At 36.1% G+C, this 26,774-nt stretch overlaps 1 protein-coding gene across 1 annotated transcript in view; it reads left to right on the top strand.

Annotated features, from left to right (window-relative positions):
• The window catches only part of RASA2 (RAS p21 protein activator 2), a 45,474-nt gene extending 18,946 nt beyond the window's left edge, over window positions 1-26,528 (top strand). The window contains exons 6-24 of the mRNA XM_030227003.2: window positions 4,450-4,533; window positions 6,361-6,433; window positions 7,652-7,728; window positions 9,121-9,219; window positions 11,298-11,454; window positions 12,625-12,773; window positions 14,045-14,159; window positions 14,587-14,661; window positions 15,338-15,461; window positions 16,768-16,874; window positions 18,109-18,195; window positions 18,289-18,366; window positions 18,826-18,899; window positions 20,078-20,184; window positions 20,474-20,556; window positions 21,405-21,613; window positions 22,357-22,460; window positions 23,144-23,333; window positions 24,149-26,528. Coding sequence (XP_030082863.1) covers window positions 4,450-4,533; window positions 6,361-6,433; window positions 7,652-7,728; window positions 9,121-9,219; window positions 11,298-11,454; window positions 12,625-12,773; window positions 14,045-14,159; window positions 14,587-14,661; window positions 15,338-15,461; window positions 16,768-16,874; window positions 18,109-18,195; window positions 18,289-18,366; window positions 18,826-18,899; window positions 20,078-20,184; window positions 20,474-20,556; window positions 21,405-21,613; window positions 22,357-22,460; window positions 23,144-23,333; window positions 24,149-24,179 — 2,023 coding nt within the window. The 3' untranslated portion in view covers window positions 24,180-26,528. The remainder of the gene's footprint in view (window positions 1-4,449; window positions 4,534-6,360; window positions 6,434-7,651; window positions 7,729-9,120; window positions 9,220-11,297; window positions 11,455-12,624; window positions 12,774-14,044; window positions 14,160-14,586; window positions 14,662-15,337; window positions 15,462-16,767; window positions 16,875-18,108; window positions 18,196-18,288; window positions 18,367-18,825; window positions 18,900-20,077; window positions 20,185-20,473; window positions 20,557-21,404; window positions 21,614-22,356; window positions 22,461-23,143; window positions 23,334-24,148) is intronic.
• Window positions 26,529-26,774: the final 246 nt, after the last annotated feature.

Raw genomic sequence — 26,774 nt, 5'->3', positions numbered from 1 at the left:
TAACTTTCATTACACAAGATTAAACGCGGTGTTAAGTGCACACACAATAGCAAGTAATTAAAAAACTATGATTCTGAGCATTACCTGGAGTCCCCTATCATCTTGTGGCTAAACCAAACCCATGACTGGCTAGACAATGGATTCCTGTTGATTTGGTTCTGTAAACATGCCTGTAGAAGCTTTTTCTGGTGGTCTTCTAGATGAGTTTTATCATTAGGATTGATTTAAAAACTCAATTCTAGTTGCTTTTTTTGTCATAAAGCATAGTTAATCTTCCTTTGGTGAAGGACTGTCTTAGAGCTCATGTAGAGCAGGCTAAGCCCTGATTTTACTTATAATTTTTGTATTAATTGCAAATTTGCTGTTAAGTTTCATGCAGATACACTCACGACTGTGAATTAAAGCTTTGTTTTGTCTCTGAGTTGCTTCCTTTTCTAATGTGTGAATGAGGAGGAGGAAAAGTGCAAGAGATTACCTGCTGAGGTTTGGTTTTTTTTGAAACCACAGTGGTGTGTATAGTAGCACATTTCACAAATGCATGCTTGCAGGTCTTGCTTGGAGTCCCTAAGAACAAGTTTGCATGGCCATTGTTTGCCTATTTGCTGCTGCTGAAATAGATGATGCTTGAACAGTTTCTTGGCAAATTAGGCAGCTGAGTGGTGGCACCTGCCTTCTCTGAGATCAACAGCCCTTCAGCTCTGAAAGAAGGTTTTGTGTATTTACAGTGTGAATACTTCAAAGCCCAGAAATGGTTTATTACAGCCAGATTTTGACTTCACTGCATATATCTTTCTAAATGAATTATACACCATGCTCTCTCCAGTTGACCTGTCAGTTTGTTACTGTCCTGTTTATACTTTGTCTGCTCACATGAAGTTGTTCTAGCAAGCACAGCAGTTTTTATGAAGTGTACATACAGATATTAATGGCTGCAGTTAGGGAGTGTCTGCCTGTGCAGAACTTGAGTTGATTTGAATGGTGGGCAGTCAGTCACTGAGGGGGTTTATTGTGGGCTGGGTCTTTTTAAGGACTTACTTTCATCTTTTAAGCTGAAAATATGCCAGTTATATCTGAAAGGCTCTCATTTCCTGTATGAAACTCCTCTTGCACAACAAACTACTGAGATGAGAATTAATGAAAACTGAATCATATCTTACACTGTACTGGAACAGGGCAGCAGTTGGAGAAAAGAACCAAAGTTCTGTTACCCGTTGCTCAGACGGCACATAAGAATACAGAAATCTAAAATATAAAATAAAAGGCTTCTAAGTTCCTATCTGTTCTTCAAATTCTATCCATTTATGCCTGTTGAATGACAACTGCCTAGCTAGGTAGATGAAATGATTTGACAAAGCTGAAATATTTTTACTGTGTTATTTTTAATGTATTTATTATTGTTGTCAGAATAGGAGTGTATATTTAATGTTATTTTGGGTTTTGATTGGTCAAAATGTCTGGCATTTTGTTGGTGGTTTTGCTGGGATTTCTTGGTGGTTGTTTTCCTTTTAAAGGAGACTGCAGTTGCAGCACTTTGCCTGATTCTTTGAGGAAAGGCAGTATCCCTGTGAAATTTGCTGACTAGCAAGCTGAGTGAGGTTTTTTCATTCCATTCATTTGCATTCCAGCTTTTCCATTTCTGTTAAGTCTACTCTAGTTTAGCCACTTCAAACATCTTCAGGATTTTTAAACATGTTTACTGGAGGCTGTTTGTTTAGTAACTTTAAAGTGTCAGCAATGATTCAGTGCAGTGTTTCAGTCCCTGGGGAGGAACAATCCAGCTCAGTAGTGCTGAGTTGATTTAATGGCTTCCTATCCCTAATGGCTGCTTGCCTTTGGAGCTTGGGAGGGCTCCTGCATGAACAGGGTGATTCAGTTTGCCAAACTCACAACTGACTTTTAGGTTAAAAGCTTCCTGTGAGGGTGGTAAACAGAAGCAGCAGTTCAGCTGACTTGGCTGGGCTGTCACATATGTGTCTAAAGCAGACTCCAGGCAGTACCTGCAGACTGAAGGGATGGATCTGACTGGCTACCTTGGAGTGAGAGATGGAAGGGGAGGAGGTGAGATAAATTTGGAAGAAATTTTTGTGCCTGATAGATGTGGAAGAGAGAGATTCAGGGATATTAGGAGTTGATGGTCAGGGGAGCTGTTGGACCAGGACAGGCTGTCTAATAAACTAGGCAGACTTGCTGGCAGCAGAGCTGGGGCTTGGGCAGGAGGCGAAAATGGAGTTCTAGAGCTGCCTCCACAGGGAGACCAGCTGGAGCATGACATCAGCCTGAAGTGACAGATCCATATGATGAGTCCAGAGATTCTAGTTCTGCTGCAAGACTGTGAAGTTGTCAGTAAAATGATTTTCAATTTGCAGGAAATCACAAACAAGCCTTTCTTTAGTTTGTGTATGTTGTGGTCAAGAGAACAGAACAAGCTGTATAACTGAAAGTCCCACAGGCTCATATCTATTTGCTAGAGAAATCCAGGAGCTTGGTGATCATGTCAAAGACTGTAAGAAGAGAAATTCTTGTTAAAACAGCTGAATTCTTTTCAGACAAGGTTGGCTGATCCATCTGCTATGAATTTCCTGTGAGGTTCAAACTGCAGCTGATTTATAGGTACACTCAGCACTCACACCTGAAACTGCAAAGCCTGAGGAGCTGCAGAGGGTGTTTTATGCTACAGGATGCCCATCAGGATGAAAGAATAGAGTCCTGCCTCACATCAGATACCCCAAATGACTGAAAAGTCTAGACAGTTTAATTTTGTTGCCACTCTTCTGTGCCACTTATGTGTTGGAGGAGGAATCAATTAATGCTTATGAAACAACTGGATGTTTCAAGAACCCATTTAAATGGTGGGCTTGAAATCACTGTAGCGTTCATTGTGATTCAAAAATTATTGAAATGCTGAAGGCCACATGCTTGATAACTGGAAGAAAAATAACAAATGATTGTGCAGTGGTTCAGCACTAAATGTTCCCTGAACTGGCTAAGACAAAGGGACTTTTGGGGGGGGGAATACCATCTGGTTTATAATTGTGCATACTCCAAAGAGGGTGGGGTTTTGAGGCAGCACAGGAGTGTTAGTGTCTGTTGTTTCCACTCTTGTGTTTGAATTTGCAGCTCCTGTTATTCTTTTTAACAACATTTTTCTACAGTACATAAAGCATTTATTTTAAAATGTAGGCAGCTACATAACTTCCACTGGATCTACACAACTTATTATTCCACATTATGATATTAGAACATTTACTTAATTGTTCATATGAATTTTAAGTTTTCTCCTTAAGTTGCCTAGGTTTTGGGTTTTAGTCAAACGAGCAAATTATGACAATTGAAATTTTCTTGCTTTAATTTAGTTAAATTCCTGCAATACAGCTAAATATATATATAATTTTAAAGAGAATATGAATACAACATTCAGATCTTAGGAAATTTTGTCATCTGCAGGATGTTTCTGGACTTAAACTACAGTGTGTATGGTTTCATTAGAGCATCATTTTGCTAGAAAGTCTGGTTTCTGCTATGAATTTACCAATTCTTCTGCTTCTCTTCAGTTGCTCCAGTTTTTTTAGTTAATGTTCATATGTGGGCAGCATCTGAAGGTTAGGCAGCTTGCTGACTCAGCTCTGTGTTGCTGCTGTGGTGATTCAAAGATTGAGGAGTTTAGAAAAGGTCCAGAAAAGTTTTCTCTGTCTCCATGAGCATTAATTGACAACCATCCTGTCCCTTTTGCATGAGGGCTGGTGAACAGTGTGCCTGTGTACCTGTTAAACACCAGTTTACCACTTACTGTTTGAATTACAGAAGAAAACAGAATTTTTAAAAGGGTCATTCAACCTTGATGGTAATTTAACCCTGAACATGGACTATTGTGAAAAAAGATTGAAAATAAACCTTAGGCACTATTTCAAAGATAGAGCTAGAACTAAATACTATAATAGTTTCAGATGTTTAATTTTAAATATAATTTCAGGATTTCACTTTGCATTTCTTAGCATAAGTCAGAATATAATTTATCCAAAATTAAATATTTCAATCCATTTCAATGCCTTCCAGATATAGTTGCTACCATTGATTGAGGCCAGATAGCTTTTGTGGGCCTTGAGAAATCAAATTTAAGTTAACGAAATCTGCAATTTTTCCTAACATATAGCAGTTCATTTTACTTAGGATTTTGTTATTCATATGTGATACTGCAGTGTCTTTATCAAAGCAATTCCAAGAGTTTTGTTCTGAGAGAGCCCCCAAGTCTGACTATATATTTGAGTATTATTTTGTGTTGCCATCTAGAGATCTTCTTCAAGTACATGCAGCATGTTGGATCATTGTACAGCCGTATCTGTGTGTTATATAGCAGGGCAAAAAGTTTTCAAAAAGAAAGCATTGTTTGGATTTTATTTTTTTAAGCCAAACAATTGCTTCACTGACCTATTGTTTGCCTTTTCCTTGTAGCATAAAGGAGTGCCATGGGTTACCTCTTATAAATGGACAGAATTGTGATCCTTATGCAACAGTCTCTCTCGTGGGGCCTTCCAGGTAATGTTTTAGTATAAAATGAATAAATCTAAAAATACTGTGATGTTGAATTAGAAAAGAAAATCATAGTTTTAGGCAAAATCTTTAAACACAGAAAAATCTTCCAGTGCTCTCATGCGTACATCACATCTCCATGGATACTGTTCTCTCCCTTCCTTGCCATATGCTCAAGACTGGGGTGGTGTTTGGTCTGTGAGAATTGTTTGTACTAGTCAAGAGCCACTTATGACTCAGTTCTTTCTTACATTTTGTACTGGATTTCTGCATTGTACTTCCTGTTAATTTATGTGAAATTCCTGTATGTCGTGATACAGTCAGCTGCTCACTCTCCTTCCTCTCTTCTCTGTTTTTCCTAATGTGTGAGTTTCTTTGCAGCAAATGTGTAGTAATTGGAAGGAGATGAGAGAGGAGAGGTTCTGGAGCACCTTCAGGATGCTGTGTTCAAATTCCACACAGTTCAGATATTTCCTTGTTTGGGACCAGTCATCCTCAATAACTGCTGGGTTTTTTCATTTAAGAAAAATCCCCCATCCCACACATTCCCACACATTGCCCACATATGGGCAAGTCCCTGCCCAATGAGATGGATAAGTTTCAATTGCTTCTTTTTTGCCACATCAGACCCTTTCCTTTTTCCTGTGCTGAGGAATTGCCTTTGTGAGCACAGTGCCAGGATGTGTTGTACCAGACTTGCTTGGCTTAAGACTGTGGAGGGATTGTCCCTGAGTAAGCTCTGCATGGAGCATTTTTTTTTCTCCTTGATAATAAATGATCACATTCTTTAGGTTTGGCTTAGTGGGTTTTTTGTTTGGTTTGTTTATTTGGGTTTTTCCTAAGAGGACTAGGGAGGCTCACCCATTATACTTAGGAATCATGGGGCCAAATGGCAAAGAAGGTAAATTGACATACATTTTCTGTTTGAGTCCTGTGTATGGATGGAAGTGGGAGAATGTTGATCCCACAAAAGACTTACCCTGTTAGTGTGGGAATATATGTGCAAATCTGACAGGAATTCCTGGTTGAGATTTTCCAGTCTTCTGCATGTGTGACTCATGTACCATGACTGGAATATTTGTATGTCCAGTGCCTGAAAATAGGTAGTTGATACTTCGGGCAATTTTTCTTCTCCCTTGTCTGTTTTTTCTCACGTATTTTATATTAATTCCTCTTGGAAAGCCATTTTACCACAGCCCTTTGCTAAATAAAGAAAGAAATAAAACTGTATTCTTTTATAAAATTTGTAAAATTAAAAAAAAAAAACCAACCAAAACCAACCAACTGCCCCCACAAGGAAGTGGGGGCAGTTGTTTTGTTTGAGCCTGTGCTGCTTCATATCTAACATGAGCAGCAGTTGTTTTCAAAGAAAACCTGCCGTGTCTTGGGTATAAGCCTCTGTCTGTAAAGAAGTAGTGGATATTTCACCAGCAAAAGAGGGTGGGAAAAACAGAAACTGCAGTTGAGCAAGACAAGGAAAAGTGTGCTCATTACCTTCAGGCAGTGGTAAAGAAATTTAAATTTTAAATGCATTAGAAATTGTTCATGTATTTTAATTAATATATGTAAGTTTTACCTGTTTGTGAAATTAAATACAACCTTTGAGTTGGATAGATGCACAGCTAGCTAGACACAGCATTTAAAATTTTAGCTCTAAACTGTGTTGTGAAGATGAGCTAATTTCATGTTGAGATTTTCCTCATTGATCTAAGTGAATTGTAGAATAACAAAAAATGTTTTAACTTAAATGCATGGGTCCTTCTTGACAATAGAATGTCTTTATAATTGTGTGTTTAAGTTTTCTATGGTAAAAATTTTACCACATTGGAACAGGAATGACCAAAAGAAGACCAAAGTTAAGAAGAAAACGAGCAATCCACAGTTTAACGAAACATTTTATTTTGAGGTAACTTCTTGTGTGCTGTTCTTCCTGTTTATCTGTTCTATGCAATCCTTCAGGTGTATTAGCAATACCTAATACAGAAAGATCTCTTCAGGCAAATTGAAGAGCTTTAACTGGCCTCTCAAATGTAAGTGGATGACATCCTTAAATTTCTGTCTGCCAGACAGTAGCATTCTCCTCCAATTGCTGTGGGAGAAATTACGTTCTCACAAGCACATATATGAACGTAATTCCCTATCTTGAATCACTTTATATATCATTTGTTGCATCTGGAGTTCTGAGATAACTTTAACCTATCCCATGGACTTCTATTTAAATATTTTCAAGCTTGACCTAAAAAACCCAAACAACTTATTTATTTAACAAAGTAATATACTGATTATACCCAAAAAAGTTTATTTTATTTTTAAAAGTTAGCCTTCTGGTTATTAAGGAGTTGATTTCAATTCTACATGAGTTATCTGACAAAGAAACTATGAGTTTAAATTTTCATCTGATTTGTGTCAGTAATAAAAATCAGATTTGTATTTAAAGCAAGCAGTGCTGAGAGTTGGAAGGAGTGCAACTACTGCATGTGCCTCAAATGTATTATAATTTATTGTGTTTTTATAAATCCTGCTGTGGGAATTGAGTGAGAAATAGTTTCATACCAGTGCACAGTTTCAATTTGTGTGTGTCTCAGTTATCTGCTCAAGAATACTGAGTATGATTTCTTAAGAAGTTATATCTAAGGATAAAAATGTGATCCAAACCACTCTGGTAACTTTTTGACTTATGATTTATTGGAGTTAAATTGAGAATGCAGTCAGTCAAGAAATGAGGCAAGTGTAGATGGGAGGTTGTGATTGTGTTGTAACTAGGGCAAGAAGAGTGGGTTTCCTATTTGTTGTTTCTTTAAACATTTCAGAACTGACTTCAATGTTTTCATAGGACTCATGCTGAAAGAAAAAAAAAATTTACCAGTTTCATGTCATACTACTTGTTTTTTGTAATAGATCTATACTGTAAGTCCCTCATTTATCTGCCTTCAGTAGGCTCCACCATGAGCCCTTCTTGACCCATCTTCTCCTGCTTTCTGGAAAAGGCAGTTTGTTTGGCCAACTGACCTTTTTCCTTTGTATGAGGAGCAGTAGCTGTTTACCTGTGCTGGAGGCAGAGAGGGTTTTGATTTTTGATATCCATAATACAAAAAATATGTTAATAGGAGGAATTTGCTTGCAGGTAACCAGGTCCAGCAGTTACACCAAAAAGTCCCAGTTTCAGGTGGAAGAAGAAGATATTGAGAAACTAGAAGTCAGGTAAGTTATGTGGATTAGAAAGTGATTTCATAGAATCAATAATAAATCATAATATTTTATCATAAAGACAATAAATACCTCTTTTATCTTAGTGGAGCTCCATAGAATTACTGATCAGACATGTAGAAAAGATGACATAGAAAATTTCTCTTTTTTTTTACTTTTATTTCTTACTGAGGAAATAAAACTTTGTTTTGGAGTAAATAGTGGTTGAATGTATCTTGCAACCTAAACTTCCTGTGCCTGTGAGTAAAGAGGTATGAGTACCTTATATGAAATTATATTTATTTGGGCAGAATATTGGTAATAGTACTTGTTCTGAAGGATACCAGCATACCTGAACATAGTCTGTAGTTTAAAATATAGTGGGCTGGTTTAATTAAAAAAGAGGAGATAGCCTCTTTTATGAGATTCTTACAATTTCACTTTTCTTTTTAATGGAACATTTGTCTTTCATCTTTTCCTTGCAAACACAAATACTGAAAGTATGTTCCCCTCTTCTGCTGCTTTACCCTCAGAACAGGTCTTTCTGTATTTATGCAATGTAGTTAGAACTGCAGAGAGCCCTGTACTCAGTTTCTTTTCTTTCTTGTGCTCCTGCACATACATGCACCAAATTTGCTGAATGACAGAAAGCCTTCAAGGCCAACATGTTTCCTAACAGGCATCAGAAGAATAATTCAGCAGTTAATCCACATAGCCATTGTAGAACTATCTTGGTGTGTGTGTTTTTAACTATTAGCTTCATTAATAACAACTGTATATTTCATTGTGGATGCAAATATATTTAGAAAAATAGTCATGCCCCAACAAATCTAGTTGTCTTTTTTTGTTTGTTTGTTTTTTGTTTTTTGTTTTTTGTTTTTTCTTCTTAACAACTGCTGTCTGTCAGAAATGTCAGAGAGGTAAGAAGTAATAGACAAACCCAGGGTGCATGTCTGGAGCCGGATTCCGTTGGAGGTTGTAAGCGTACGAGCTGCTGCTTGGAGAAACAAGCGCATGTGTTGGTGTGGCATTGCAGTGTCCCAGAGTCTAGCAGTTAGGTAGATATTTAAATCTATTGGTTAAAAAGTTCACTTGAATTACCTGAGAAGAAATGTGCACAGTTTTGGGGGTGGAGACTGCGCAGAACCCGTACATTCATTGTGCCAGTATCACTTTTATTTACTGATGCAAGGTCTGCAAGTCTTAACTTTCACTGTTTGTTTCTTTATCTGTTCTTTATGGATTAATAAGCCACTTGTTTGAGTCTTCTTGATTTATTTAGAATGGAGTGAGATTTCTAACATTTGCTGCCTGCATGCATGTGGATTAGTGCTGTAAGGCAGTTATTGTAAACTTGCTTATTTCTCTCTGGGAGAAAAGAAAATTAAGCGATGTTCTTGTTTTCAGGGTTGACCTATGGAATAATGGGAATCTGGTACAAGACATCTTTCTAGGAGAAATTAAAGTTCCTGTGAAGGTGTTAAGAAATGATTCCTTTCAAGCATGGTGAGAAATGGTGGTTCAGTAGTGAATTTGCTTGTCTTGCACTTTTTTGTTTTTTTTGCAAAGGATATGTTCTATTCTACCTATTCATTAAACTATGTCTTCCTGTTCTAAACTAGGTGAAACATGGTTCTAGAGTTGCCCTACTCAATAAATTAACCTTGTCAGCAGGTATATTTAGCTCTGCTCTTCCCCATGTCTGCACCTAGTCACAGAGTAGTTGGTGTTTGAAGGGGAAGTGTGGAGAGTGAAGGGAAGATGGACTGTTAACTGTGTTTTGGTCAGGTTGCTGGATTTCAGTGATCTCTTCAGCCTACCCAGCAAACCTGGAGCTTCTCAGAAATGCATCACTCGTAATTCAATTCCTAAGTCAGACTTCCAGAATGACTAATAGGGAGTTTATTTGATCATTAAGTATGGCTTTTTTTCTTCCTTGGGGAGATTCTGTAAGTATCTTCTGGAGCCTGCCCAACATCATATCAGGGGAGCAGGCACAGGAGCTGGAAGGGTGAGGTATGAAGGGAGTTCAGGAAGGAAACACTTCTGTGTGGGACATCTCAGCACCCTCCTTTCTGAGGTTTTTGGAAGCAGGAGCCCATCTCTAGCTCCTTTGCTGTCCCAGATGCTTAGCAGCAGGAAGGCATGAGTGCAAGGGATTTGAGTGCCTCCAAGTGTGTAAAGTATTCTGCTTTTAGTGAACCTTTCAGTACAGAAAAAAGCATAGAGAAAGCGCTTTCATATCTACACGGAAAGCAGGTGGGAAGGACGTGTAATAGGAACTAAATGTAACACAGGTCTTGGCCAGGAACCATTATGGCTCTGCTCCATGTACCCACCTCAGGCTCCAAGTGTCTTGGATGTTGAACTCAGACTCTTGGTGCTTGAATGTGATCCTGTAGGTGTTTGTGTTGGTGTTTTTTGCACAGTGTATTGCAGTCACAGGCTTGTTCTGCCAGTGTCTCCCCAACAGCTGTACGACCATATTAACATAAAACCAGGCCTCTGTTAACAACCTGCAGAGAGAGAGATTGTATCAGCATGGGCTCATTGCCAGTGAGCTGTTTGTGTAGCTTTTCGAATTGACCTAACTCATGTCTAGTTCTCTTGAGTGTGTCTGCTAATATCCATGGTAGGCACATCTTGCATTGAACATCCTCATATCCAAGTAGGATCTGCTTATCAAAAACAGTTATGTGATTAAAAATAACAAATCTTTTATACTATTGCACATTTGTGCCATATGGTTTTCAATGCAGCTGAAGTACAGCAGAGAAATTATCTGTACTACTCAGTATTTGGAAAATAAGCCTGGGAGTCGTGCTGTTAAGGAGAGGTTCTCTTGGTAAATCTGTTTTATTTTATGTTATCATGCCTTGATAGGCACTGCATCTGATTATGAAAAAAAGAAGTCTGATCTCCTGGTTATAGAAGTCCAAATATACATGATTGTAAAAGAATATTTGGAGATGGGGTTTCAGTTTGTTGGGGTGATTGTTAAAACTGCTGTGACACCACTTAAAAGCTGTGAACATTTTGTAGGGCTGCACCTCCTATTGGAATGCAGTGAAACTGCAGCCAGTGAATTGTTCCATGTATTTTGTATAAAGAGTAGAAAAAAAAAAATCTGCCTTTTCCCTATATCTTGTTTCTCAAGAGTGGAGTCTGTTAATACTATGTGGCTTTTCTGGTCTCAGACTAGACTGTTTAAACTCTTCACATTATCTGTTTCACCTGCAGTCCAACACCCTAAATATAACCTAGATGAAAAATGAGATGGCCCAGTGTAATTTCAAACTATTCCTGCTATTCCCTGGTAACCTGGAAAAAGTATATCCTATTCTACTGTTTGCAAAGATGTGAGAAAATAAATATAAATTCCATTATGTGTTAAAGATGAATTAAATGCTGCTCATGTTTTTACTGTTGTGTCTCAAGGGGGGTTTTTTGTGAATTTTTTGCCAGTTTTCAGATACAATGCATGTATACTGAAATAGATAAATGTGATACTTTGCTTTATTATGGAATTAGTCAAATGAATGAAATAGGTATCTAATATTTTATAATTGTCCTGTTGCTTACAGGTACTTACTTCAGCCAAGAGAAAATGGAAACAAGTCTTCTAAAACTGATGATTTGGGATCACTTAGATTAAACATCTGTTACACTGAAGACTGTGTACTTCCATCTGAATACTACACTTCTTTAAGGAACTTGCTGCTAAAATCTTCAGATGTTCAGGTACTTTTGTTGAAAATTTCATTGAAGTGAAAACTAAATTGGATTATGCAGTTGTGAGACAATATGAATTACTCATATCTAGATAATTGGTTTTGTTTCTTTGTATAAATTACTTCTGTCACACCCAGATGAACAACTTCTAGAGCTCTTCGTTCTGTTTCAAAGTACCAGGATTTTCTTCTTATTTTAGAAGAACCAGTGGAGACAGGAAAATAATCTGAGCTATGTGCCTGGAGGAGATAAAATACTTTTTTCTTTTTGGTTGCTCTTTTCAACATTGTATTTTTCCATTGGCCTCTATTGGCTTCTTGGATTTAGAGGTTTTCCAGGGACACTGATTCATTATTGGCAGTGAAGGGCAGATAGTTAACAAAAAGGATCTACTTCAGAATTTATTTCAAATTCTACTTCTGAATTGCTTCTGCCTTCCCCAGGATTTTAATCAGCATGACTGGATTTCTCACCAGGACATGGTGACAAAGAGGGAACTGTGGTAGAATGTTTGCATAACACTGGGACAGGAATCAAATCATAGTAACCAGACTTTATATTCTTAGGTCTTTTACAGCTTTTCATCAATTCAGTGTTAGTGAAGTACTGACAGAGGAGAAGAAAGATAGAGGAAGCAGATGTGACTAAAGTTTTTTTTCAATATTTTTCATATTCAATTACTGCTTCACTGAAATTCAGGAATAGCTGAGTATATAGGTAGCAGCAGTCAGCAGTGGTCTTTTCTACTGAAATAATTTAGATTTTGTATTGAAATTCCCAACTGTACAGTGGCAGCAAACACTTTAGAAGGGTGAGAACTTTATTTTAATGTCCCCTGATTGTAGTTTTAAAAGTCCTATAGAGATACATGACATTGTAGTAAAACAGCTGCTTTTTGTCTCTAACTTGGGTTTGTGACAAAGCCATAGTGTAACCCTTTAGGGAGAATGAGTAGGATGAGTAGCTACTGAATTCCATTCTTAAATGTATTTCTAGAGTAGATAATATTAATTTTCAATCAAGTATCTCTGGAATGAAAGCTTTTAATTGCCATGTTATACAGCAAATACTGAAACTTCCCATTAACAAACTATGTCATTAGATTTGATCTGTGCTTTTTCAAATACACAAGGAACATGTAACTACTTTACTCAGATTTTGTATTCTGCTTTCTCACAGCCTATTTCTGCATCTGCTGCCTACATTCTGAGTGAAGTGTGTCGAGACAAGTACGATGCTGTGCTGCCTCTGGTACGGCTGTTGCTGCACCACCATAAGCTGGTTCCCTTTGTTGCAGCAGTGGCAGAACTAGATCTGAGGGACACCCAGTATGTATTTCATGTTTATTGATGTCATGCTTTCTAAAATTAATCTTAGAGTTTCACAGGGCTTCACGATGCAACACTGATAAGTAAGCCCTTTGGTTTCTTTCTCATACGTAAAACTGACTAAATATATTCATCTTTTAATGCTAATTTTTAAAAACATTCATTTAAATAATTTTGAAGCTGGGAGTTGGAGTTAAGGGGCTGGGCAGTTTGGTAAAACTTTGCCTTAGAGTACATAGTTTTTATTTTAAATCTCTTTATTTGGCCACTCTTCAAATTTTACTACACTTTGTATCGAAACTTATAAGCTTAGATGGAACATCTTTAATTTGCTCAAAATCTTATCCTGTTTCCTTTAACGTGGCTTAAATCAAGGCTACTTTTTTTCTGCAAAGATGCCATGTAATAAAGAATGTGGCCTGCATGCCTTGCAGGTAGGAAGCACAGGCGTTTTTCCCAAGTAGCAGCATAAGCTCTGTGAATTTGCAGCTCTGTGGTTAGGAGAGAAATAAGGCAGATGTGAGCAGCAACCACTGCACTGCCAGGTCATGTCCAGTGGAGGTGTGGCAAGGATTTTGTCACCACAGAACAGTTCATTTCAAAGCGCTTAGTCTTGATTTAAATAATGCAAGACAGTTTAACTGTGTAGAAAGAGGTGAGTCATAGAATATAATTTTCTAAACTGCATTTTAGTACACACATTCCATTGTAATTGAGCTGTAACAAAGGCAGCTTAAACTAAATCTCTCAGATTAGAAAGATACACTTTGCTCAGCTGCCTGTCACTTTTCTTCAAGAGCTATAATGAATAAAAATAAAACCTTGGATTAAATGATCTTTTGGTTTAAGTGTCTGGGTTTATTGGTGTAGTGTAGCAGTGTGCTATTGCTCCTGATTTTTTTTTACTATGACTACTGCAGGAGGAATTGTATATTGCTGAGGTACAATTTTCATAATTTTGGAATTTTCTCCAGTTGTTCTTTCTCATGTTCCACACTGCACTATAACTTTAATTGTATAAAATTTCTTAGGCTTTTTCTTATGGTTTAATTTATGTTCCTGGGTTTGGTAATTGCTGTAATAATATTCTTGTTTATACTCTTTTTGTTGCTGAGTGCTGTTGGAAGCTTGGTGCATGTGTTCTGGGATTCCTAATAAAAATATATTACAAGTATTTTTAATATATTTAATTGCAAGATAGAGTGTAAATTGAATTTTTTTACTGAACTTGTTCTTTCCCTGTTCAAATGAAATAATTTGTTTTCTTGCAGAGAAGCAAACACAATCTTCAGAGGCAACTCATTAGCAACTCGGTGTGTGGATGAAATGATGAAAATAGTGGGGAAGCACTACCTAAAGGTTACTTTGAAACCTGTTATTGATGAGGTATGTTATCCTGCTGAAACTTCTTTGGGGAAGCTCAGCCCCCTCTGGTATCCTTCTCTGTTAGATGGACATTCCTGTTTCAGCTTTGTGGTAGGAATCTCTCAGGTAGGAGAATCCTAGAGGAAAAAGTAATTGAGCAATAATTGCTGAAGTTTAGTGGGAGGAGCTGTGGTTTGTTATTTACGTTCCAGATGCTTGAAAAGAAACAGTCAGTGAAAGTTGTTGCAGCCTCCAACACATTGTAGGATTTGCCATGTGATGCTTTATGTAATCAATTGAAAAGGCATGGACAAAAGTGAGGATGGTCATGGCATGTTAAAGATGGTTAGAACCTATTTAGAATTTTATTCCTAAATATAAGAATCTAGTGCATTCCCATACTTTGTCTGAAAAATTTAACTCCTATGGTTTTGTCTGTTTCTTTCAGATATGTGAGTCACCTAAACCCTGTGAAATAGATCCCATCAAATTAAGAGAGGGGGATAACGTGGAAATTAATATGGTGAGTTTACCAACTGGTCTTAAAATCTGAAAAAAGTGCTTTTAAAAGCAGCTCTTTGTAATGGAAAATGAGTAACTTATAGTAGCAATATAATCTTTGTTTACTCTATTTTCAGAGTAAACAAAGAAAAAGCTGTATTTTCGTACTCCTCTTTATGGAGACAGCAATGGAAAAGTCCAGTGGAAAATGGGACAGAGAGGAGAAGCTAAAGATGACAGTCATTCTTACCAGTTTTTCATGTGTTTTGATTCCTGATGTCCTATACTCAGCATCTAGATTGATGGACCTAATTAGAATGCTCTAGCATTTTTCAGTGAAGTTTTGCTGGCTGCTTCCCTCTTACCAGAGTATGCTGATGTTTAGGGCAACAGTTGCTGCAATCAAGTTAATGTTCAGTTGATATACATAGGAAATGTTCCTTCCTTATTGTCAAATGACAAAAGGTATTGATAGGTAGTTTATATTGTTAGACATGCTGATATACTTTAAAGTAAATATCATTAAACTACCTTTTAACAGTAGTAATGCCATATAAATATTATGAGGCTTTTAAAATATGCACTGTACTAGAATTCAATGTTGAATAATCAGAGAGTGTTATGTTTGTGCCCAGGGAAAAGAAAAGGAGAAATATGAATGTTCATGTTCTTAAAAAATTTCTTTTTCACAATTGCAGGAAAATCTCCGCTATTACGTGGACAAAGTGTTCCGTGAAATAGTGCGGTCGAGTATCAGTTGTCCTACACTAATGTGTGATGTTTTTTATTCTTTGAGGCATCTGGCTGCCAAAAGATTTCCAAGTAAGTGTTCTCTAAGAACTTCTGAAAGTGGTGTTCAGGCTGAAAACTTCTTCAGTTACCTTATAGGGATTGTTAAAATTCTTATCTTGTCCAAAGCTGTGCCCTGAACTTTGACAGGCATTTGTTTTTCTGTCAGGGTGTAAGTTATAGTGAAACTTTGCGGTCAGTCAAGAGACATTTTTTGTTTTCTGATACAAAAATATAGCAAGTCAGGAACTGCAAGACAGCAGCAAATGAGAAGTCATTAGAAAAAGTACAAGATAATAGTAGAAAAGTACAAGTAGTACAGGAAGTGATTTATTTGAAAGATACTTAAAATCTTTACATGAACTGTGACTCTGTTAATGATGGCCAGCACATTCATAACTTCTGTGAAGCTAGCTTTGGTACTGCTCTAACTAACCTAGTTATGGGTAGTTTTGAGGAGGGTGGATAATAAAAATTATTTATTTGGTTTGTGAATATGATCAGTATTAGAATAGCTTTATTCTTTCAGAATGCTTTGAATATAGGAGTAATGTTGTGGATCTGAAGTACTCACACTTGAGTCAATTAAAATCTGAAATGTCCTGTAATAAGCTACAGGTGAAGAGTATGCTCCTCATAGTGTAGAACATTTCACTGATTCCTGTTTATCACTGCAACTGAGCCATAAATTGCTCTAGTTTAGACAGTCCTTTTAGATAAGGTGACTTACCAGATCAGATTGAAGTGGTCATTAGAGTAAGAATGTGACCTCACTGTATTTCCCAGTATAAAAGCAGATATACCCAAAATATTTAATGAGAAAATTCTCATTTACATCATCAAAATTATGTAACAGCATGGGTTTGTGATGCAACTCAGAATTGCAGTTATATTTGTTGTGTTGACTGTATTTGTTGTGCAGCATTAATGTATTTGAATTATCAGTGAGTAGCTTTCCAGGTGAAAAAATCCAATACCCCCAGAGTTTAGAGGCAGTTGCTGCAGTGTTTTGTCTCTGGGTGCAGCATCCAGCCAGACCTAATCAACTGTGTATGTAAATGCTTGCAGTCATCTCACTGTTTCTCCCAGGGGAGCTGATGAGCCAGTTGTATGGGAATAGAACTTCTTTTCAGATAAATTAGCAGCAAACACTCCACTATAAGGAGAACGTTTCTTACCATGACCACCTTTCTCATTTCATGCCCTTCATTGATTTTTCTATTCTATTTTAAAATATGAATGTCTCCTATGATGTTATGTTCTTAGGGATTTTTATGTTAACTGTCTTCATGGTTTCCTAAGTTCAGTGCATGTTACATTTCATGGTTTTTCTCTGCAGATGACCCTCATGTACAGTATTCTGCAGTGAGCAGCTTTGTGTTTCTTCGTTTCTTTGCTGTAGCCGTAGTCTCACCTCATACTTTTCATTTACGACCTCACCATCCAGTAAGTCTTGTGAAGCTTTGTTCTGTTTTATTCACACTGTCAGAGCTGTTGCTTTGGGAAGGCATAAGTTACTTTCAGTAACTGGGAGATAACATGATGTCCTAAATGTCTCTAGGTTCAGTTCCCAAAGGAAATACGATATTTGCAATTCTTTAAGCATCAGATATTTCAGTCTTTATGGGGTGTTCTCAAATGATGTGGAAGAGCTGTCAATATTAAAGATGCTGTGCTTTTTTTGGGAATGTGCTTCTGGGGTGAAATAACAACATGACTGGGGTTCCTTTAAGGTGTAGGCCTAAACTGCCTTGTTTCTTTCCACCAAGGAAATTAAACATCCAAACATTTTGGATGCCTCTGCTTAAGACCCACATTGCCACGTGGTTCTTAAGCAGAGCTTGTAGCATTACCCTGTAATTGGTTAGTATATTTGTCCTGGACTCCACTAGTTGCAATGGGTTGACAGATTTTCTATTTTTGTTTGTCAAGTAGATACACAGTATAACACAATTTCAAAAACAGAAATATCAAGATTAAAAAGCATGTATTATTTTCCACATTAAATACAGAGAATATATGAAATCTGCTTCTCCAGAGGTTGTCATTATTACCTTATTTTATTTACTTAGGTATGTTATACCTTCAGAAGAAAAAGATACACTTATTCAAATTCATTGCTTTGACATTATCCAGATTTTTGAGTAAAAAAATTACAGGATTTTAACACTTGAGGGTTAAACATCTAAAAGGGAACAGCAAGGCCACTTTTGGAGGCTGTGTTTATAATTCTGCATTAAAATGCAGTTGGTGAGGTAGCAAGCAAATCAAGTAAAAGCATTAAAGACAAAGTTTTAAATTTCACTTTTTATTATGAAAATTTGGGCCATTTGTCCTGCAGTAGTTCATTATGTTTATTCTTCAGAGGTTTGTTAGATGTGTAGTAATGATTAGAGGATTTGAGGGTTTCCAATGTTATATAGGTAAAAATATTTTACCAGTACAAATATTAAATTCTAGTGGTAGTGACTAAAATATTAAACACTATACAGTAGCTAATAAACTAAATAATATTTCATATGCATTTTTTTTTCCTTTTGGGGCAAAGAAAAGGAATGAAGATGTACCAGATTTACTTCATTGTGTAATATAATATCTTTCTTGATATTTTAATTTTTTAATTACTTCTACCTGGAACTGTGAAAACATATGACTTCTGAATTTTGTTTCATTGTTTTAGGATGCACAGACTTCTAGAACATTAACTCTTATATCAAAAGCCATCCAGACTTTGGGGAGCTGGGGAAGTTTGACCAAAAGCAAACTTGTAAGGCTATTAAACTTCTTTTTCATTTCAAACATTCTGTCTATTGAAACTTCATATAAGAGTTTATTTATGTCAATATACTTTTCCTTTCAGTCAAGTTTCAAGGAGACATTTATGTGTGAGTTTTTCAAAACATTTCAAGAAGAAAAATTTACTGAATCTGTTAAAAAGGTAACTTTCAACTGTATTTTATTTTATTGTGGGTGTAGCTGATCAGTCTTCATTATTAAACGGTTGTGTTAGTGTTCAGTTTTCTACTAGACGGAAAAACAAAAGTTGTGGTCTGTTTCAGACATAAAAAACCCCCATACCAAAAAATAATATAGCAAAACCATACACAAGAGTTACACATAGTGAACTGAGCTAATTTAATTTAAAAAGTAAAGTGTACATTTTTTGAAAGAAATTGTTATTGACTGCTGTTTAGGAGCTCATTAAAGAAAGCTTGTGTGACCTCTGGGCATCCCTTGTTACATTGTTCCAAGGCCCTTCCATATATTTTCATCTATTGCATAAAATAACTTTTCTGTTCAAGGAGAAACTGTATATTTATATTTTCAACATAGCTTTTGGGCGTTTTGTGTTTCTAAATACCTTATATTTATACTCCCTGTGGTTTTTTTCCCTAAGTTCCTGGATGATGTTTCCTCTACTGAGAGTAAAGAGCCCAGTGGTGTGAGCGAGCCAGTACATCTAAAAGAAGGGTGAATACATCTTGAATTTATTTTGCTCATAACAGAGTTGACTTCAGTCTTTTTACATTAATGCCAGATTCAGATTAATGCTTATTGAAATGTTTGATATCCTGTAGAAATTACTATATTTGTAATTTAAACAATTCTTAGTATATAGAATTAGTTTAAAGAACAGCTGCAAACTTTCATAACTCATCTTCTAAATACTTTAAAAGTAATTAAAAGCAGCTGAAAACCTATTGAAGACTGTCTGCATTACTGTCATAGTTTAGTGTGTGCTCTGTGGTGGTTTTTGAGGTCTGTGAAAGTGTATTTTAAAACAACGTGATTAACTTAAAATTATTCTACCTCCTGTATAAGCCTGGCCAGCTAAATGTTCTGCCTTTGAAGTTAGAGAGGAAACTACCCTGTAATTTAAATACTTAACAATTAGTGATAGAATACTGTTATATAGATGGAGGTGAAAGTCGCTCTTCCCAAAAAATGAACTCTCTTTTACTTGATCAAGAATAGGTGATGATTTGAACAACATTCATGAGGAAAAAATATTTTCATTTACTTGAGAAGCAGGTTTATAAGAAAAAAAGATCAAATGGGCATCCAAATTTCAAACAAGGAAGAAACATGTCTCTTACGAAGATACTGAATAGAAATGGAGGAGGAAATTGTAGTAGATCAACACTTGGTTGTAGTCATAAATTGATGGCTGTTGTTCAAAATAAAAGAGAGTTAGGAGTGAGTACACTTAAAGTGTACTAAATGCAGTTTGTCTGCCCTTGCTGTTGAGCCATGTCCAGTGTCATTTTATTGATATTCAGTTTCTGATCCAGACAAGGCCAAGCACTTGGAGAAAGTGGCAGGAAAGAGAGAATCTTGTAGTTAGATACACCTTATTCCCTTTAGTGAACATTTGGAATTCTTGATCTGAACAAGTTACAAATCCCCTCCAAATGTACTGCTACAAGCACTGGCCTGGACTGTGTGGTTTTGAAACTCCTTTCCTGGTTTTGGAGCCCTGCGCACCATCACCCTATTGGGAGGTAATCTTGAGGGTCTGTTGTGAACAAGTAGTAGGGTTTTTTAATGTACAATGAAGTAGATTTTTTACATGATGAACAATCATGTCTTATCTCAATAAATGGTTTTGAAGATTAATGGTTGCATTTCATTTGATTCTGTCTTTACAGAGAAATGTACAAAAGAGCTCAGGGTAGGACTCGGATTGGTAAAAAGAATTTCAAGAAGCGATGGTTCTGTCTAACAAGTAGAGAATTCACATACCACAAACAGCAAGGTAAATAATGTTTATTTTACAATTATTTTAATTTTTCAGTATTGTCTAAGTGTTTGTAGCTTTTTTGTGCTTTTAAAATTGCATAATTTTTTTCTTTTCCTAAAATACCTATGGTTTATTTTAGTTACTTTTACCTTGATTAATAGAGGTTTCTGTCTGATTCATGCCTGCCTATTTTTTCAATAATAAAAATGCATATTTTTAGAGCATGAACTGCAATGTCAGTGCCCTGAGATTATAAAACAGTTCTTAAAGATTGCTTCACTCGTCTGTTTACAATTTTTTACAGATAAAGAACCAATTTTCACTATTCCAATCAAAAACATCCTTGCAGTGGAGAAACTTGATGAGAACTCCTTCAACAAGAAAAATGTGGGTCGAAAGATAGTTTATATGTAATTCTTGATATGTTCTTTAAATAAAAGATTATAATTAGCTGACAGAGTTAACAAAACCCCCCTTACTAAGCACTTCAGCAAAAAGTCTTTTATGGATCAGGAATAACAAGCTGTATGCAGTATCTCCAAGTATTCTGAATGTGGAAATTAACCTGGAAATTTGGCTATCTGCACCAAGTTTGACTGATTGTGACTTGGCCCCTCTTGCCAATTTCTGGAATGAAGATTAAAACTATACGACCTTATTACAAAGCAGTTGAAATTATATTATGTACTACTAGAAATGTAGTGTTACCAAACTTGTATTTATTTCTTTTGGTGAGAACATCCTACAATCCCTTAATCAGCCTAGGGAGTTGTCTGTGCTCATGGCCTCATTCTGGCCCTGGAACACATCAGTTATTTCTGTTCTTACGTCAGTCCAAACATCTGAGGCAGTGATAAAATAACAGCTATCACTAAGGGCAGTGGTGGCTAAAGGAGAGACTTCTGGGAATCTTTTGTTGCTGAAGCATGAAGGTCGTGCTTCTTGAAATCTGGGGTCACACTTCAAGATATGTGGATGAAGAGGACAGAAGATGCATCCTGTTCTAATTTCTTAGGGTTCTTCTTAGATGAGAACACAAGGAAGCTGATCTGGTAGGGCTTTTCTCCTCTGTGTAGTTGAAAGAGGTGAAAAGTCGGCTGTTCTCCCTTGTCTCACTTTCTGTCTTAATTAGAGTTTGTGGAATTGCCTGAGCACTGAAATCTATTTTTACATATTTGAAGTTGCTCGGTAACTGGATTATTTACTCAGCAGAATAAAATATGTTTCTTCTACAGATGTTTCAAGTACTTCATGGAGAAAAGCCACTCTATATCCAAGCAAATAACTGCGTAGAAGCCAGCGAGTGGATAGAGGCTCTTTGCCGGGTAACGAGGTGCAACCAGAAGAGGCTGAGCTTTTACCACCCCTCAGCTTTCCTGAACGGGAGCTGGCTGTGCTGCAAGGCCACGGCCGAGAGCACCGAGGGCTGCGCTCGCTGCACCGCGTAAGTCCCTGCCCGGGGAATGGGCAGGCCCAGGGAGCGTGGGACTCACTCTGCAGCTGGCACATGGGGAAACAAGGCTTTCCTTGTCAAATTCAGCAAAATGCCACAAAGACCTGCCACAGGGATCAGGTACAAAGTACCGATTTCTCTGGTACTTTGTGTGCCACCCTGTGGACGTAACCTGCTCAGCATGAAAAGCACAAATATCCTGTTTCTGCAATCTCTTCATGCAGAATAATAGATTTCATTCAGACGCCAGGTTGAATGCAGAAATATGACACACCTAGATCATCTGTATGAAATAATTAAAATACTTGCTGCAGAAAGTTCAGCCTGGAAGTCTTCTCTCCTTAATGACTTTGTCTTGTTTTACACAACCACTTTTTTATTTGAACTTCACATATTTTATAGGAGTGCCCTAAGAAAGTCAGCTAAATAATCTTGCATGTAGAGTCTGACAAATCATTTGGGTTTTGTAGGTATGTCAGAAAAATTAATAACATGTTAAAATGCTTTAATGTCTTTTTAGAAGCTGTTGATTTCTGAAAACAAAGAAATGCCGTGATTTATTTTAAAAATAAATTTATCCTTAACTGGGTAGGTTATATAAACTACATACTACGTTTTGTGAAACTGTCTGAGTAATAAACATATTAAAAGGCTATGTAAAATGAAAAAGAACCCATTTCTACTTGCTTTCAAGAATTACTGATATTGATTACCTGTCTTTGTTCACCTTCTAGAGATGTTCCTGCTGATACTCAAATTGAGATTGATGGCGACAGAGAGACGGAAAGAATTTACTCACTTTTCACTATCAACAGGTCTAAACTACAGAAGTTGGAAGGTACTCAAATGATAATTAAGAAGAATAACACTGATATTCAGTTCTAATTCTCTAGGCCAAGAATATAATTTTGAACAATTAACTGAATTTAACAATTCTCCTGAAAATAATGGAAAGTAGAGAAAGAGATGGAATTTTTATCTTTTCAGTGCCCTGGTGTCTGATGTTCTTCAGGCATTTCTTTGCAATAGATATCAGTCATTGTTCTAATTGAATTTCCATATATGTAATATTTTTAATAGCTTAAACTGCAATTGTAGGCGGTGCTTTTCTGCCTTTGTTATCCCTTTCCCTCTTATGTGATGAATTAAACATGGTTTTGCTATAAGAAAGCACTGAGCTTCTCTTAATGGGAAGAGGAGAGAGCTGGATGCTCAAGATGCTGAACACAGCTAGCAGAAAATAAGCTACAGACTTGTAAATACATGTAACTGATACTGCCTCCTGCTTTTATCTTAATCAGTTACCACTGAGGACAACAGACAGAAGAATAATTGCCAGGGTTACTTCATAGGAAATTGTTTGAGCTACTGCTTGTAGTGCCCCGATTAGGGCATATTTTGAGTTAGAGTAACCAGAGTAACTTTGTGTTTCAGAATGCTGGAGTTACCATTTGCATGGCAGTTAGATTTGTTTTTTAATTGTTGAAATTCTAAGTGGGATGATTGTGGTTGTTTTTGTAGAGGCTTGTGGAAGTATAGCAGTCTATCAAGGTCCTCGGAAAGAACCAGATGATTACTCCAACTTCACCATTGAAGATTCTGTAGCCACTTTTCATACACTTCAGCAGATAATAGATATAGTAGAAAAGCTGAATGAATCACATGAAAAATACCAGAAGAAGAGATCATCTAGTGCCAAATATGGTAGTGAGTAAGTATCTTGTGTAACTTTGACATTGATAAATGTGTATTTTGAAAAAAAATCATGGGGCGAGGCCAGACATTTTGGTTAGAGATAATGAAGGTAGAGTTAGACAGCAGAGACCTGGGGAGAATAAGGTACATCATTTGTAGTACTGCAGCTTTTTAACAGGTGTTGAAGATCTGAGTTCTTCTGGTGTGGATTCATCTGTTCCTGTTGAGATTCCTGTAAGTGGGTGCAGTGACTCTTTTGTTCCCTTGCAGCTTAGCTTTCAAAGTGCACACAAAATTTATCCATAAAGTATGCCTGCCTTCTTTTTTTTTCCCCAAAAATTTGGTTAAATAATTGAAGTATCAAGTTATATGAAACTGTCAAAATTTTACTGCAGAAACATATCTTTCAGGCAGCAGATTTACTGTTTGTATTTCACTTGCCATACTTGATGATAAATACTATTTCTTGTGAAGGTAAAAAACCTGTTCTTTGGAGTACATTGTTGTTCCAGAGCACACTTTTTAATTTTCTTTAATCCTGGCTTATGCCTCTGGAACACCACTAGCAAGTTTTTAGATTTCTTCTTTGTATCACTAAGGAGCAGGAAAAAAAGAAAAGCTCAAACCCTGATTTGGTTTGCTTAGTTTAGTGTTTGACCCAAGTTTTTCAGAAAAATTGACTGTGATTTTGAAGTCCCATGTGAAAGTAAAAGAGGTTTTTGCAAATCACTAAATTTCACAATTAATGGTAGAAATTGGTCTTTTTATGCTTGATAAATTAAAATTGTTAATCTTAAAAGTATTTACATATAATATTTTGGTTTTTTGCAGAGAAAATCCAATTGTTGGAAAGGTTTCCTAACTGAAACAAAATGGCCCACTTGGATGAAAAAAGAAACTGGAAGTGTTCTAGAGTTTTGGTTTTTTGTTTTTCTTTTTTTAAATTCATAATATGCATTTTTGCAAAATATTTAAGAATGAACATAAAATGCTAGTTGTGTTGACAATCTATTTAATATTTAAGAGAAAAATACCTTCTTGGAAATCTGGTTTTTAAGGTTTATTCTCATTTTGCTGAAGAACTTGAAGTTCCAAGTTCTTGAAATAACAGATGCGAATAAATCTAAATGTTGTTTTGCCATTGTTGTCTTATTGGAAAGAACTTTCTAAACAAATAAGCTTTTTCATGGAAGAGAATCCACACTGCATTTGTTGGTTGGATTACATCTCAGTACATACACTGCAAACTTGCATGAGTTTACCATGAGTGCCTGCCCTGCTGATACGGATCTCGAAATAGAAATCCCAAGATCTTATGATGTGGAAAAAATCTGAAGCTTCACATTCCATACATTTGACTTTTTTTTCCATTCTATTAGGTGTTGTCAGGACTTGATTTATCTACAGTTGAAGTTCTACAGAACCATGCAGTATGCTGCAAATAATCTGGACAGCAAATACCAGTGTTAATTGAGTTATTAAGTACTAAAGAAGAAATCAGGGAACTTACGTTGTACCTCTTGTTTACATTTGGAGTGAGTAATATATGGAGGGACATTAGACCACTATCTATTTTCTTTAGCAGTTTTTAAGGTACATATTTTTACTTAATCTGAGAAGAAATGCAGGGTAGTAACATTCTTGTTAAATAGGTTTGCCTACAGATAGAAAAATTTAAGTGTGAACAGATTGTGGTTAAGTACTGATCAATTAACATCACCCCGTGTATGATTTAACTTCTTTTTATAAAAAAAGTAATAACTACATCCAGCTCAACTTTTGACTACAAATCTAATAAATAATCTCTATTATAATCACTCAAAGCACTTTAGATATCTGGACTATCCCAGATTATTTTTAGATACTTTGTAGTATCTGCTTGTTATGATCAGTTGAATGATCGACATTGTTTTGTCGTTAAGCAATGCTTCAGTGAATATTTTTGTATCTTTAGTTACGTGGATTCGTATTTGCCACTTAACACAATTTTAAACTGGCATTCCTGACTTTAGTAAGATTAATTTTTGCTCACTTTGTCTGAGAAGTTAGTTTTCTGCTGAGAAAAAGTATATGTATATAACCAGGAAGAAGCAAAGGTATTACTGTGGCAACTTTGCTTCATCAGTATTAAATACAATGGTACTCCTTGGAATATTATTTTTAATAAAAGTTGTATGTGGTACTTTTATTTTTAAAGCATTTTCTGTGGGGTCTTTTGGTTTTTTGTAGGGTGTTTTTTAGTTTTGGTTTTGTTTTGTTTTTCCAATCATGATTTGGCCAAATTAATTAGGAATGTAACTTAAAATAGAAATCCATAATGCTTGAAACAGTAAGGTGTTGAAATTACCACACATTTATTATACTGTTGTAAGAAGGCTTTCTATAATGGAAGCAAAGTGGCAAGTGGATTGAAATTTCTTTGGAATGAATGTAACTTGTTAAAATGACTTCAATTTAATACCAAGGTATTTTAGAATATCTGGGATTCAGTACTAGGATCTGCAACATCACAATCATTGAATCACCTCAGCTGGTTTTGCCTTTTCCTTTTTTACACATTTGATGTGTTCAACGGGACTTTCATTTGCCAACAGTTAAAAGTGAGGGAGAATACAGCAATGCAAATACATGTGTTTTGCCAAGGTAAAGATTAATTGCCATTAATCAAAAACTGCCATTAAACAAAGTTGAATGTGGTTGAGTGTCAGAATTAGGTTTTGTTGTATATGAATTAACCCTGTGGCAAACCCTCTTCCTTGGAGCCCTTTTCTGTTCATAAATTTCAAAGTAAAATTTATGAAAAATTGAGTAGTATACTCTTGCAATGTTGGGGGTTTATAATATGCACTTTTTTTTTTTTTTTTTACTTTGGTACTGGAATATTGATAAACAACCCAGAAGGCCATTGAATATTTGTGACCATTAAGATTTGATTTCTCATTTTATAATGTTTTAAAGTACAGTAGATGTTCTAGAATTTAATTAGGTACAAGTAGGATGATTAATAATAAAAGTTGCATTCATTTTGATTAGTCTAGAAAAGTGATGTTATTCAGTAATTAGTTCTGTTAGGATTGTAAAAGTTTTAATGTTATTATGATGATGTATTGTTGAATGTATTTTTATTTAAATTTTATTTTCTTATCAAGACATTAAAATGTTTTGTAACATTGCTTGAGAATAACTCAGAAATAAATTACAACAAACCTGAGATCAACGGTGTGTTTCTTGTCAGGCCTGGCTGTTTAAAATGTTAGCATTTAACTGAATGAATGGGGGTTGCATACAGAATTTGGGTGTAAAGAGAGAAGCCTGATTGATGGTGGGTGCAGAGCCCACCACAATTGACCTGAGGGATATGGCATCTGCAGCATTGTTGCATTCAAAATTGGTGGCTGGGGAGATAAGTGTTGGTTCATCATTTAGTGTAAGAGCACGCAGAGAAACCTTGGGAATT

The sequence above is a fragment of the Serinus canaria genome, chromosome 9 (genome assembly GCF_022539315.1).
Source record: "Serinus canaria isolate serCan28SL12 chromosome 9, serCan2020, whole genome shotgun sequence".
NCBI lineage: Eukaryota > Metazoa > Chordata > Aves > Passeriformes > Fringillidae > Serinus > Serinus canaria.
The sequence above is the reverse complement of the archived record's forward strand: the minus strand, read 5'-3'. Positions and strand labels throughout refer to the sequence as shown.